This window comes from Mizuhopecten yessoensis, unplaced genomic scaffold (assembly GCF_002113885.1).
Source record: "Mizuhopecten yessoensis strain PY_sf001 unplaced genomic scaffold, ASM211388v2 scaffold3621, whole genome shotgun sequence".
Lineage (NCBI taxonomy): Eukaryota > Metazoa > Mollusca > Bivalvia > Pectinida > Pectinidae > Mizuhopecten > Mizuhopecten yessoensis.
Genome location: NW_018405136.1, coordinates 852628 through 868533, shown reverse-complemented (window position 1 = coordinate 868533; position 15906 = coordinate 852628). Strand labels below are relative to the sequence as shown.

Genomic DNA, 15906 nt, shown 5'->3' with positions numbered 1-15906 from the left:
TCTCTCTCTCTCTCTCTCTCTCTCTCTCTCTCTCAATTAAAGCAAATGTGAATATATATGTTATATGCCATCTTGATAATTTGTAGTAATATATTGTAGGGAAAGGGCTTAATATAAGTTGTAAAACTTGTGCCCAACTCCCATTGTATATAAATTACAATAAAATATGTTTAAACCAAATAAGATATGGATTCGTTTACTTGAGTATTTGTTGAAAACGCAACAATAGTGGTTTTGTTCAGGGAGAAAGTTATAAGAATTAAAATGACCAAAACATAGAAATAAATTAAGAAATTACAAGATGTAAATGAAATATCAATAAGAGACAAGTTATCAACGATGAAATTGCCTGAAAATATGTAATTATCGAAAACCGAAAAAAATGCAAGTTGTGTTCGCAAATTACAAAATATGTTCTATTTTGACACGTACGGGCTTCCATACGTTTTATGCTCCAAACAATCTGATGCATTAGATGCATTAATATTTTTCCCGTTGACGGTTTTTAAAAGTATAGTTAATTAATTTGCACTAGTAACCATATCTATTCATCCCTATTGTTTTTTATCCAAATTTTGAGGATATTGTCGGTGACAAATAAAGAAATAGATAGCGTGATGTCATGTCAACAGACAAAAAATATTAAAATCATAAAAACATCTATTTATGACATAATCACTTATGGATTGTACTCTCGAACAGTTCATCGAATACAAGAACTTTTAAACTGATAACTAGATGTATACTAGATGTACGTGTATTTATCAACGATGACAGCGAAGGAAACATGCGTCGTCTGCAAAATTACCTCCCTTTACAGCACTTTACATATATACGGCGGCCCATACAGGCCATATCAATAGTAGGCAATATTTCACACAAAAAACACGAAAATTAGTCATTTCCCCCTTTTTCGATTTCTTTCGAATTTTAACATGTGATATATACCTACACGATCTACTTATTACAACTGTGTTTGGTTCTTTTGCAATTTGTTTGAGGTATGATGGTAGAATGGTTAGACTATGACGGTATTGGCTCTGGATTGAGCTGGGTCACGATTCAGTGACTGTTGTGGGAACTGTGTTGTGGTTCCGTGGAACTTTTGTATCAAAAGGTGATAAGCATAATCCTCTAGCATAATAAGTAATCATTATATTAATAATTATCTCAATATATAATTAATCTTATGTGATATATGTGCGGCTGCTTTCGATAAGTAAGGGGCCGCGGTGGCCAAGTGGTAAAGGCGTCTGACATTCTGCTACCACTAGCCCCCACTGGGTCGCGGGTTCAAGGCTTACGTAGGCAGTCGCCAGGTACTCACCGCAGGTCGGTAGGATTTCTCCGGGTACTCCCGCTTTCCTCCACCACCAAAAACCTAGTACGTCCTTAAATGATCATAGCTGTCAATAGGACGTGAAACACAAACAAACAGCACCAAACTTTCTATCAATAATGTCCCGTCGTTAAGTCTTGACTCATTATAAAAAAAGGCTATTTTGATTATTGTATACTTTGAAATATTTGAAGCAGTTTAACTTCCGCCTTTTATCGTATTTCGTAATGAGGGCGGGTTTACAAATGTATCATACTGTTCTTATTTTAAGTCCTGATTCATCAGAGATTAGGGTATTTCTCTTGTAAACACCTTTTCCCGGGAATATTTTTGATACAGGGTAACTTTCGCCTTTTTTGCCAATCGAATGAGGGTGAATTTACCATTACAGCTAATTTTAATTATCAACATCATATACAAAGGAAGCAAATGTGAAAGACGAAGTTAAAGATGTGCAAATGTGGGCTTTAAAGGCGAACTACAAACGTTGGTCTAGGCGACTGTTTCTCGCCATATGTTTTATAAAGGAATCGATAAATGTGAATATTTGGTAGAATAACAACATGGTGGTACTATTTGTCTGTTGGTTCATTTGAACAAAATCTTAATAATACAAGATCGCCGACTCAAAGCATTCAACGGAACATTGGAAGGCACAATGCTTTAGTCGCGTAATGGAGTTGTAATATTGATCCGCTTTGATGTAATCGGTACAAAACAAAGGAAAATTATACTTACACAGTAGTTATGTAATGGAATAATATAACTGATTTGATTGGACAATAATTATTTTAATAACAAAAAATTCTACGAAGCTCAAATGGATATGTGGTGATTGTCTTAGGAAAGCTACGGTACATCGATCTTCTAAATACTTTTTATGACTATCACTTGATGTGTGTAATCCATGACTATCATATCTCCGCATGTCGGGTAAAGAAAAAGGAATACCTCAGCTGTTACTCACTTCATAGTCGTAGCAGGTGATTAACGTGGGAACCAATGCTGGTGGATGGATGGATGACGGGTTTCGCGCCTACATGAACCCGCCCTTACGGGTTTCATCTCACTGACAGAAGTCAGTGTTCAGTCGGCGTGAGGGAAGTTGCCTTCCCTCGGGGGGTGGTTTGGAGTCGTCTATTCTATCCTATCCTTATCTTGTGTTGTAATTTGGAGACGACTCCTTGGTCCGAAATGGTGTCTTGCCGGATGATGTATCTGTGATTGTTGATCCTTACTAATGTATTTGTGTCGTTGAGGGGACTCGAAATTGGCCAATGTGGCTTATATTAATGTAGGCATGTATATGTACTTAAAAATAAAAAAAGTATTTGTCTATTTTTAAAGTGTATTTATTGCATATATTCCTGTTCTTATAGGGAGGTATATATATTATATTTGTTATGTACCTCGGGGTCTCTTACTGCCGATTGAGCCCAACAGTAGGGAAACGTCTCTGCTTCCGTTAGGTACAGTACTTTGTTTCCTTGTCAGACTTGGCCGGAGTTTGAGATTATCCGAGGGGTCCCTATGGTGAATGCAGATTTTACCCTTAATTCTTTGGTGTATGTCTAATTAAAAAAAAAAAAAAAAAAAAAAATTAAAAAAAAAATGGTTGTTAGTATTTGGTCTTATGGGGGTCTTTAAGTTGTTGGGCTTATTCTATATGTGTTTTATTGGAATTTTTCTTATATAAAAAAGGGATGGGGAGATCATCGGTCGTATCATATCATGGCGTTGGTCTAGGAGGAGGGTGTATCGTATCCAGGCTTTTTTTTTTTTTTTATATCCTACTCTATTTTGTTTTTTATTTTGTTCCTATATTTTGAAGTCCGTCGAATCATCGATAATAAATGTAATATAATCTATCCCTATCCTTTGTGTCGGCGTTAACGCGCCTACTCTTTCGACAATACACAGAGGGATTTTTTACGCGCAGGTTGGACCCTCCTACACGGGACACCGTTTATAGTCCCCTCCGCCGGACTGTATGGTGGTGGTGAGTGGTTAGTATCATGCAGGTGGTAGTTAATCTTGTTTTTGGCGTCCATTTTTGTAACCGTATCCATTCTTGCATTTGATGAAAAACTTTTCTTCAGTATCAATGTTCTCTTTCCTATAAAACTTTCCTTTAGCTTTCTTCTGTAACTGTTCACTTTTCTGACTTTTATAATTATTTTGTGAGTATTAGTATAATATAGTTGTTGGTGATAGGACGGAATAGGTAGGTGCGACGAATTGTGCATTGGTGAGAGTATCAGTAGGTAGAGGAGAGTTGAGGTGGTGCAGATATGGGGTGTAGGGGGCGGGGGGTTGTCGGGTTTGCGCATTGGGTTTTTCTTTAGAGTTATATTAGTGCTTATATAGTTATTAGATCGGGAGTTGATGGGGGGAGGGGTTATGTTGTTATAATAAGATGTTTTGTGTGGTTCAATGATCGAATAGGGGTTGTTTGGAAATTTTTCGGGTTCTAATGGGTATTGGATTGAAATTTATGTTATTGAGAAAGTCGGGGGTGTTTTCTGGGAGCTATCGGGTTCGAGTGGTTGTTGTAAATATTTCGATCCTACATGGGTTAGATTCAGTTCAAAGGAGTAAAAAACAAATTTTCGCTATATATGTTTGACTAGGCCGTGATAGAGGACCTGTTCGCTTTTGTAAGCACGGTTTTAATTGGTTATGTGTTAAAAGTAGGGACTGGTTAGGAATGGGTAAGGGATACGTATGTGTTTATGTGAATGTTTGTGTGGTTGTGCAAATAAACTGAATAAAAAATGAATAATCTAATCAATCAAGAACAAAAAAAAAGAACAAAAAAAAAAGGGATCCATTTGTGGGTTCTTATGTATACATATATATTTGGGCGGTTAGACATAAGACTGCTGTGGAGTGGCAGACTCGTTCGTAAACGAAACTACCCGCACGTGGTCAGAACACATACGTTGCAGCATTCTTATACCAACCGTAGGTGAAATGTTTTAGAATTTAATAAATGTTTATTAGTTTTTGTAAGATAATTTTACTTTGTTTATTATTATGAGTGATTGGATATTGTCATTATTACACTATTCGCTGTGTTAGATAAACAGATATTGATTATTAGTTCATTATTTGTTTATCCCGATATTCCTACCTAACTAATAGGTCCATATAGCACCATTGGCCTCCCTCCTTTACCCGCGCTAACCTTGTGGGGTTTGACGCCGAATGAGCGAGAGGACCTATTTTACGGGTCGTATTATACAGTTTATAGTGGTAATACAGTTCTATCCTATTTTATATCCACCGTTTAAGCTTTGAACATTCTAACACAGCGTACCGCTTCAGATTGTACATCGCCCCACGGTGGTACATATATATGTATCCATTTGTAGGAACTCATGTATACATATATATGAGCGGTTAGATATAAGATTGCTGTGGGGTGGCAGACTCGTTCGTAAACGGAACTACCCGCACGTGGTCAGAACACATTCGTTGCAGCATTCTTATATCAACCGTAGGTGAAATGTTTTAGAATTTAATAAATGTTTATTAGTTTTGTAAGATTAATTTACTTTGTTTATTATTATGAGTGATTGGATATTGTCATGATTACACTATTCGCTGTGTTAGATAAACAGATATTGATTATCAGTTCATTATTTGCTAATCCCGTCATTCCTACCTAACTAATAGGTCCATATAACACCATTGGCCTCCCTCCTTTACCCGCGCTAACCTTGTGGGGTTTGACGCCGAATGAGCGAGAGGACCTATTTTAAGGGTCGTATTATACAGTTTATAGTGGTTATACAGTTCTATCCTATTTTATATCCATTGTTTAAGCTTTGAACATTCTAAAAACGGCGTACCGCTTCAGATTAATTTTTTTGTACATCGCCCCACGGTGGTACATATATATATATTCATTTGTAGGTACTCCTGTATACATATATATGAGCGGCTAGACATAAGATTGCTGTGGGGTGGCAGACTCGTTCGTAAACGGAGCTACCCGAACGTGGTCAGAACACATACGTTGCAGCTTTCCTATATTTCCAATGCTGAGTGGGGGATTTGCTTTTGTACCATCTACTTGGGGACATAAAAATGACTAAAATAAATCTAATGCACCCATTGCAATATTTGCAAATATCTTCGCCTTTCTTTTTGACTTCTAACGACATTTATTTTCCAACCGCTTTCCTTGGCAAACCTTCAGTTTTGGCATTAATGTTGAAGGTTGCCCATTTAAGATAACATAACATACTAACAGAACCAGTATAGCTCCTGAAGATAGCCAGGAGGCCGAAACTTTTAAATGATAATACGGAGCTGAAGATATCTCATTATAAAGTCTTTTATTTAATTGAGCTTAATATTTACATCTGTTTTATAGCCAACTGGAGCTCCACCATGGTTTGCTGCAAAGAGGGAAAATCGATGTACATAATTATAGGATTGAACATAATATTCATGGTAAGTTGTAGTTAAGAGCTGAATTCAGAAGTGAAAGTGAATGGAACTTGATGGCAAATGTGAATGTCACGATACGTGTTCTTTTAAAGTGCACTTGGCATGTGATATGGACAGGATTGCACATACACTCAACCCATTCCCCGGTATTAATGATTCGTGTGCACTTAAGGAACTCTGTCAATTTACCCGTATTCATAATTCAAGTAAACGTATGAAGCTCACTCTAATTTCATAGCTACTTGCATGTATTAATGATTATAGAACCCTTACATGTACAAAGCTCAATCAAATAACCGGTCTTAAAGATTCGAGTACACTTACAAAGCCTTATCTAGTTAATCGTTATAATGATACACTTACGAAAGTTAGCCCATTTATCTGTATTAATGACCGAGTGCACTTGTAAAACCCAATCTACATACTTGTATTAATGTTTTAAGTATGGTCAAGAAACTCAATTTAGTTAGTGGTCTCACTGATTCGAGTAAATTTATGAAGCTGATTCTAGTTAATGGTCATAATGACTGGTTTACACATAATAAACTCAACCCACTTACAGGTATTAATAACTGAGTGCAATAGGAAAACCCAATCTCCATTTTTGTATTAATGTTTCAAGTACTGTTAAGAAACTCAATCCACTCAGTTGTATTAATAATTCGGGTACACTCAATTAACTAAATCAAGTTACCTGTCCTAATATTTCAAGTCAATTTATCAAGATAAATATACTTACATGTATTGATCTTTCGAGTCCAATCAGGAAACATAATTCATTTTCTTTTATCAGTAATTCGTTATGAGTATCATTATCAAATTGAATATTATCTGACGTAACAAAATTTCTAACATTTATGTTTCATCTAGCTTGGTCATGTGAGAAATGTTAGCGTAACTATATGGTGCGTCATATTTTTTTTTCAACTGTTTCATACCTGGCTTTAGGTACTTGGTCTAGCCGTCATGTTCCCAGGATTAGCTATGCTGACAAATATTTACTTCCTGAGCGGCAACATTGAACCCTTACTGGACAAGATATTCTTCAATGACATCAATCCGTCAAGCATTGCTAACAACCTCCCAATCATCTTTATCATCGTCGGCGCGTCGATACTCTTCATAGCTGCACTCGGACTGGTTGGAGTCTGCTGTAAAATAAAAACCTTGGTTGTTCTGATAGGTAACGCCACAGTATTCAAAACACTTTATAAGATAAATATCAATGTTCTGTATACCATACTATCAATTCCAAACAAAATTCATATATAGATACTATCCATTTTTCACCAACATGTGTTTGTTGTTTGATAAACATCTGCTTTATTTTTAGATAAATGTTAATGTTGTGTATACCATACTATCATTTCCGACAAAAATTCATATATAGATACTATCCACTTTTCGTTAACATGTGTTTGTGATTGATTAACATCTGCTGTATCATATTTCAATACATTTCACACAATTTACTGTATACCAAGAAACTTTCGACCAGTCAAATAGTCGCCCCTTGCCGACAAAATTCTTGTTCACCCAGTGTAAATTTCGCCGTTAACATGCAATTAATATGTAGTGTATACTTTTGACTAATATTCGCTGTCATGATAAATTCGCCTTCACTTGTCAAAACAGGCGAAAGTTATACTGCGTGGAAATCTTCATCAGTTTACAATATCGCTTTTAAAAGCTATAATGCAGGGCATAAACTGATTTGGAAGTGATAATAAAAAGATAGAAATAATTTTAAAAGTTATAATGCAGGTTGGGAGTGATAACAAAATGATTATAATTTCTCGATATGAAGGTTGGCCATCAACTAGGATTTTTTTACTGCGATTGTCACGTCAGTTTATAATCGAGAGATATTACTTTTGATATAGGGACTGCCGAATTATTCAGCAATTCCTGATCCACTCTTGATCTCGGCAATTTTGCAAACACGATATACTATATTGGCTTTGTGGAGTATCCGTTTATTGCATTTGTGACACTAAGCAATGTCCATTAATTAGTCAGCCCAATTTAACAAAAAGGTTCAGGTATTGTTACCCATATGTCATGCAACTATATTTGCGTTCTATTTTTATGTTTCAGTACGACCGCATTGCTTTAGTACTGATCGTGGTTCAATACATCATATGGGTGTTCTTCATCGTTCTGAGGGCCAAGGTATGTGCAATCAGTTCAGTAATTATAAATAAGAACTCCTATAGTATCTTTTAAAAAATACACTACTATGTCAATTTATATTAGCAAGCTGTTCCAAAATATCCACACAAGGTGACGTTATTTCAACATTATTGTATCATTGATTAGATCATTGTAAACATGAAAATACGTGATTTTAGATTTTGACTTGATCTTTTTACAATTTTTAAAATACAGCACGTCAATATGTTCCTATCAAGTTACTTCAATTGTAACGACACAACTATATTAATAGTTCTTACATTCAATTCGATATTCTTAGAATGAACGCCTATATTAGTTTTCAGGAATTATAACTTATAGCATTTTTCAATATCTAACAGAAAAAAATATAAACTGCAAAAGTGCTAACATAAGAGTAATACATTTTATTTCTTGTTCTAGTTGCATTATACTATAAAGAATGAGTTCCTGAGCCAACTACAGTCAAGCTACACAAAAGATGACCTGAACAAGAGTGACGAAGTGTCTTCAGCGTTCAATTATATGTTTATGCAGGTAAAGTCACGTTATGTTATACAATCCGTCAAGTAGAGCTTTATAACGATGCACGGTTTTGAAGACAATGGGAAATCGACATGATCTTAAAGGGAAATATGCAATTTCTTTGTGCAATATGGAGATCGATTATTCATATTATGCCTTGTTGTTTGTTTGTGACAATCCTAGTTCCCGCTTTGAGGTCGAGGCATTATATGGATTTGACCTTTGAATGAGGGTTGTCATCAATACAGCAAAAGACATTCACCCTTCCGGAACACTTGGTCTTATTCTCCTTGATCTTGTTGAAAGATCTCCGCGTCAATCTTTCTTTTGTTAACCCGTTCACCCCTATGTAACTTTAGTAGACTCTACCATGCATTGATAAGGAGGGGTCCATTATGGTCTACATTGGTGAAAGGGTTAAAGTTTTGCACTAGTTTTACAGATGAAGGTTTCAAAATAAGGAGTTTGTTGACATTTCGGTATTCCCTGGTTTGTTTTACCCATATGGATTAATTTTTCAACTACTGAACCTTGTGTGCTGGTGTTATTATTAATTACGTTTGCTTGTATGGGGTTTGATATCCTCGGAACAGTTAAGGTCTTACATGTATGACGACGGGTGTCCAGCGAGATATTCGCCGAAAAGTAAGAGTGAAATAATGAGAGAGAAAATAAATTTTTCAATGTGGTCAGCAGACCAAATTTTTAGCTTTCCACTAAGCAGTTGACATAGACGAGAATCCCCGAATGTGCAAGAGATTCCATATATGTCACCTCTTCGACATGCTTTGTGATACAGCAGGCTTTTAACCTCCGAATCTGAAGGGGATAAAGTAAGAGAAAAAAAAGTATTAAAATATATAGATATATATGATAAAATATCATTCAAACATAGAAACGACCGAGATGTAGTGAATAGTCAGTGTAGAAAAAGTTGACCGCTGCCGAAAAGACGCGTCAATATAGAATATTTTAAATGAGGTTGCAAGGAGAAGCAAGTACTCTATACTTAATTACTTCTTTCGATAGATGGAGTGCTGTGGTGTGAATCCGGTAACCGCGACAACAAACGACTTCGACCTCACCCCTTGGCGGATTGAAGATGGAGTCTCCTTAAAGATACCAAAAGGATGCTGTATCGGTGTTACTGAGGACACATACTCCGCCTTCGCAAATACATCGTGTACCGACACTGCAACTAGCGGCACCTATCACTCTGATGTAAGTGTAATTGCTGTTTGTTGAGTTGTATAGCCTTTTGTTTTGAACATTTGATAACTTTTTTATAAATAAATATGAATGTCAAGTCGCAGTTTCACTATATGTAAGTCAAGCTGTACTTAAAAGACGAAAGAAGAAGAAGAAGAAGACAAAACAAAATTAAAAACATAGTAAGACAACATCTCATACGAAATAAATGCATCCTATCTTACTGTTTTTCTGGCTACTTCACGTCATCCGCCCAAATTTGATCTCGAGAAGTTAACCAATTGGAATATCAGCGAAAATTAGGAACGGCGAATTACAATCTTTTGCGAGCATACTATGTTTAAACGAAAAAAATATCAAGTACAGTTATTCGTTGCTAGTAAACTCAGGTTGATAAAATACAAATGAAAAATATAAAGTCAATATTTATTATCGCTATACAAACGGTTTTGCTTTGAATATTTCATTCTTAAGTGGAAAATTGAAGTTATTGAATTAAGTATTAGGTTCGAGTTAGGTTCGAGTTTGTTCGAGTTTGTTCTACATGTCCAATTTGAGAGAGAGAGAGAGAGAGAGAGAGAGAGAGAGAGAGAGAGAGAGGAGGAAGATTTTAAAATCGTAACTAAGTGAAAATACACTGTAGTTACTACACACAATAGCAAAATCTAAGATGAGTTTAACCCAATAAAGGTGAAATAAGTGATAAATCATGTCAAATATGGTGTGTAACTTACTGGGACTTTTGTTTTCATTCTAGGGCTGTTACGACACGATCTTGTCAAAGTTTGGAGAAATTGCTGGATACATCTGCCTCACTTTCTTTTCTTTATGTTCACAAGTGTTATCGAGTATGATATGGAATAAAAAAGGTAAGCCTTTCAAAATCCTTTCCATGAGTGGCTCAAAATTTGATCGAATATATATACAATGATGATTAATTAATTTAATGATACTTTAAAATGAAAAATTATATATATATAGATAAATGTATAAAGAGTAATACTAGTTAATGGATCAGGGGAGATAACTCAGACATGATAAACACAAAGGGGATTAACTCACAATAACAATACACAAACAACTCACAATCATACATCCAACACACATACACTATTTTCTTACTAAATAATGCATAGTCACAGTCAGTATAGATGTACAGTAAGAGTAGACTTTGACCTAAAGTCCATGTGCATTTATGTGCACAGGTCATTGCTACTTATACTGTTTATGAGTAAATAAGTACACATTTAAATAATGTGACAGAAAGGCAATTTGTCATTATGTTTACTATATTGAACAGAAAATAAACAAGATATAACAAACATACTCAACTGTAATCTCATTTATCATTATGCATCAAAACAGTTTATACTTTGTTATTCGATTAACAATTCAGATTAAAATAAGACATATATATTTGATATACTATATCTCAATATAATGCCTCATGACTTTCTACGTCATATACAAATTAAAACGCCTAGTATTTCCAATAAAAATCTTAATGTGACTTTGCATCTGTCTGTTTATATTCAGATCACATGCAGGAAAACATTGAAAAAATATATTTAAATCCATATGGTTATGATTACTAGTATTATTCAAAGAAGTAAACAAAGTATTTCGTTGTTCGATATACAGTGGACAATTGAAGAAATAATAAGAGGCTGGTTCGTATTCAAAAGAACAAGCACAAGTTGGACTATCTTTTAAATGGTCATGATATAAATAAGAATTTACAATAAAACAGGCATTTCTTAATTGGCAAATAATAATATTTACCCTTCTTTCACCGTCGTTTTTAAAAATTGTAACTACTTCTTTGTCATTAACCTTGTCTTTTTTGTAAATTTTTAAACAGAGCAAGATATGGATAGTTCAACATATCAGTATCCATTGTGTCAGGTGAGGATGTGGAGATATTAATGAAGTGATTATTGAGGACCTCAGCTGTATCACCAGGATGGTGAACAGCTTGGTTATTAATTACAATAGGATTTTTAATCGGAGAAGATTTATTGGTGAAGTTAGAGATAGATTTAGCAATTTTCCACCATTTATCTGGGGGAATCTTATTATCATTAAAATAATTTTCTAGGGTTTTGATAAATGTTGACTTACTTCACGGATCAGGTCAATGGCTTCATTCCTGAGAATCCGACATATGTTCCAAAAGTGATGACTATTTGTTAATTTGGCCTTTCTGTGAATTCTATTGCCTTGTCTCATCTTTAATCTTATGTTGTTGTTCATCCATGGTTTATCATAAGGACGTAATGTTATAACTTTGACAGAAATGAAGTCATTTACCTGATCCATGATTAAATCAGTAATTGTACTGTAAACAAATATTTTTCGTAAAATTTGCTTGTTTGAATACACTATATACAATTGATGCATACACACAGGATTGATCACTACAGAAGGATGGTGATGTATAAGTATTTCTAATTATGAATCGATTGTTTGTAAAGATAACATCGATGGAAGTGGCACTCTCCTGAGTAGGTTCATTAATAAGGCTAGATAAATTATGCTAAGTAAAGAGTCTTGAAAGGTGATGATTAGGTAGAAGGGTTAACATATCAATATTAATGTCACCGGTGAGTACCACATCTATTGAAGTATCAGTAGCTCTGGTCAAAGTCTCATCCAGTTTGTTCCAGTAATCAACATTACTATCAGGTCTGTATATCCATCCTAGTAAAAGTTTGTGATTATCAATTTTTACTTCTAACCAGATCAATTCAATAACATCCCTTTCCAATTCAATTCGTATATTAATCATGATATTATTTTTATAATAAACAATAATCCCACCTCCTGGACCTGTAGTTCTATCTTTTCTCTGAGTAGAGGAAGTAAAAGAGTGCATGTGAATGTCAGTGTTAGATATTAAAGGATTTAGATGGGATTCTGTTATACAAACACTATCAGAATTTTCTATCTCTGCTTCAATAAGGGGTATTTTGTTTCTAAGAGACCTCACATTTAAATGAACTAGAGTTATGCTTTGTAGTGGACCAGGATTTATTTCTATGTCACAACACCGTATCATAATTATAAGATGCGATATCAGAATAAAAGATAATTTATCGAATAGAGAAACCGTAATAAAGTAATACAAATAAATATGACGATAGCCATGATAGATATCGAGATAAGGTTTGATTGAATATAATAAATATAGCCGGAGACCAAGCTTTTCAAAGATAAGAATTCCAAATTAACCATTGCCGATGTGGAAAGTATTGACAGGAACGGATCGGTCAGTCATTCGGCTACAAAGTTAATCCTTAATGGGTAACTGTGCGACTTTTTGAAGGGGGATAGGAGAGAAATATTGGCATGGTAAAAGTCAATACATGTATTAAATATCCGAGTCTCTGTGCTTAATAAGAGATAGGTTCGCCTACATTTAATCGGACAAGTCGGGTTGACTAATAAAACAAATTGCTCGCCTCTAACTATAAATATTAGTTGGTAACATCAAAGGATCCACCCATCATTATTGTCATCATTATAGTCTGTTCCTCTACGCATCGATATTCAAAGATAAAAAAGGAAAAGATAGGACCTCCGAACCACGGCTCCAACAGCCATATAAGTATGAGTGGGTTGAGTAAGCTAGTTTTCATAAATAAGGTCAAGTATAGCGATGATATATAAAGCACGTGGAAAGCAACCATCTGCGTCGGTGCATTTTTGCTGCAGTTTGGTTGTACAATAAATAATGTGTCAGACACCTGTTAAAAAATATTCTAACAGCACAAACAACACAAACATAACCGGAATGTAAAGCGAGAACCGGGGTATTGACACATGGACAACTAGTGACTTTGATATACAACAATCCCCCACGAGAATTTGGTAATGGCGTCAAAATAGGTCAAAACACAGCAAGGTGCCTAACGGTCCTGTACTATTAATTGGTTATTTATCTTATATCCCTGACTTTCAAACTGGTTTAACTACATTTTCAAAGGCGATCCTCCAATGTACAGGGTTAATGCTTACTTACGTTCTCTTCACCCCTCAAAAGCTCTGTGTTCGCCACAATGTGGATGACACAAGTAGATTAATTTGATCGTTCGATGTAAATCAAAAGAATCACGCAAAAGCATAGCGGTAAAATTGACCAGCTTTGAAATCGGATGGGTTTCGTCTGTAATCCTCCAATGTCAGATATCAGCCTTTCTTTTGGTGAATTTGTTTTACCTGAAATCAATCAATTTCTAATATCTTGCCTTCGATTTTGCAATGACACATTCCTGGGGTGCAGGACAAGAAAGTGTGTGTTATCCCTTTCAATTTTAGAACTTAAGGTTAAAGGCTAAATAACACTACTCTACAAATAATAATCGTGGTATTGTTTGCATATTTTAACATAATATATTCATTTTAATTTGAAAGAGGGCATACGTTATCGATTTTAACAAACATGATAGTATTTCCTCCATGCTTTATCTAGCCTAATACAAGGATCCTTAACCGCTTGGCCTTTCAAAATCAGTGAAACTTTAATGGTCTAATGTTCAAATTCCATAGATTATTTTGATATTAATCTTTGTGATGTATATTTCTTTTTTGGTTAATTTAACGTGTAAGGCCTGATTCGTTACACACACAAGTTCATGTGTAATGTAATTAAATATCTTTCAAATGCCATAAAAAGAATGTTCTCTGATAGAGAGAAGGATTGCGTATCACTTAAATCATCATTAAAGGCTTACCTGTCTTTTTTGTTAACAGATTTTGATGGTAATATTCGCTTTCTGTCTTTGCTGCACCTATATGAATAGTGGGACATTCGGAGTGAGAGTGTGACCCCTTGATGGACAACCGATATCACATGACTTAACGGAAGTAGTAAGCTGGCGCACGTGTCGTAATTTCAAACGAATTATCGAGTTACTTAGATGTAACTCGCACTTTTCGATTGAAGAAAAACTTTTACTTGGTAGTTGTAGCAGATGTTCCAAACGCCTACGCATGGACGCGGTGTTTATTGTGTGTGGACACAATTTATCTATTTGACCTTGTTTTGCAAACGGCTTATTTGTCTTCAAGATTCTACTCAATACACATTTCTTTTCTATGCCATCGAAATACATTGTATGTCTTGACAAAATCAAAGGCTCTTTACACGCAACCTGGATTCGAAATATGGACATCCAATCACAATACAATCGCACAAAGCGACTGAACAGCACGATCAGTGGCAATTGCCAAGCTAAATCCTACTCAACATTTATAAAATTAACAAAATCTTACATTGATAATATTTTGGGGAGAAATACAGTGCAATTAAAAAAATAATGATGAAAATAAACCAACAAAAAGTGAAAAAGGTTTTGCACGTATTCCAATGTGATGTTGTCGAAACCTAAGGAACTTTTGATTTCAGATATATTATTGCTATGTTTAATAAAATTGTTGTCACTGGTTGACATTGTTTGTCGTGTTGTGTCATTACTTTTAGCCTAAACTGTACTTAAAATTTGGCAAGCGGCACCTGTAAATGTCATACTATTCCTATTTCTGACAAACATAGCCCCAGGCGGGACAACGTGCACGGATGCCCACTGCGGCTTCCACTCATTGACTATATCATAAAAGATGAAGTCAAGGGATTGGTTTTACCTTTCCTTGTCTATGAAATCGAAGCGTCCGCTCTCTTACGGTCGAATCTCAGGTCCTTTATTTACGCCGTGCGATTAGTCGGTTTTTGATATGTTGATCTAACCAAATACCTAACCGTGACTAGTTCGTGACAAATTCCAGGACGACATAGAAATTGACCATTATATCGAAAGCGAAATGTGTTGATTTTTGAGATGATTTGTCATTTTCTGTAAAAAAAAAAAGTCAACAATTACAAGAAAAAATAACCCAACAGAACATCAATTGGTGTATCAGTCTCCAAGGTTGAATATAGACTTGAAGCTGTGTTATGGTACCGTTTACAGGTATGGTAGTTAAAGTATTAATCATATAAAAGGGCGGATTGGTCGAGTGGTTAACACCCCGGCCTTACGCGCAGGCGGCCGGGGTTCAATCCACGCAGTCGTCGTACGCATGGATATTCAGAGAAATTGTTTTTCTCCTGCCCACACAGCTCCAACAACTCGGTAGGGGTATAAATTGGTCTGGGGTGGATGTAGTCCGAATTATTCTGACGTTTTTTTTTTTATATCGGTCTG

General features: G+C 35.3%; 1 protein-coding gene across 1 annotated transcript in view; it reads left to right on the top strand.

The window, feature by feature from the left end:
* LOC110447779 (uroplakin-1b-like) overlaps nucleotides 1–15140 on the top strand; it is a 17393-nt gene extending 2253 nt beyond the window's left edge. Inside the window, exons 2-9 of the mRNA XM_021493685.1 lie at nucleotides 5721–5800; nucleotides 6746–6976; nucleotides 7895–7969; nucleotides 8393–8506; nucleotides 9524–9715; nucleotides 10461–10572; nucleotides 11565–11608; nucleotides 14456–15140. Of these exons, the coding sequence (XP_021349360.1) occupies nucleotides 5738–5800; nucleotides 6746–6976; nucleotides 7895–7969; nucleotides 8393–8506; nucleotides 9524–9715; nucleotides 10461–10572; nucleotides 11565–11608; nucleotides 14456–14530 (906 nt within the window). The 5' untranslated portion in view covers nucleotides 5721–5737 and the 3' untranslated portion in view covers nucleotides 14531–15140. The remainder of the gene's footprint in view (nucleotides 1–5720; nucleotides 5801–6745; nucleotides 6977–7894; nucleotides 7970–8392; nucleotides 8507–9523; nucleotides 9716–10460; nucleotides 10573–11564; nucleotides 11609–14455) is intronic.
* The last annotated feature ends 766 nt before the right edge of the window (nucleotides 15141–15906 follow it).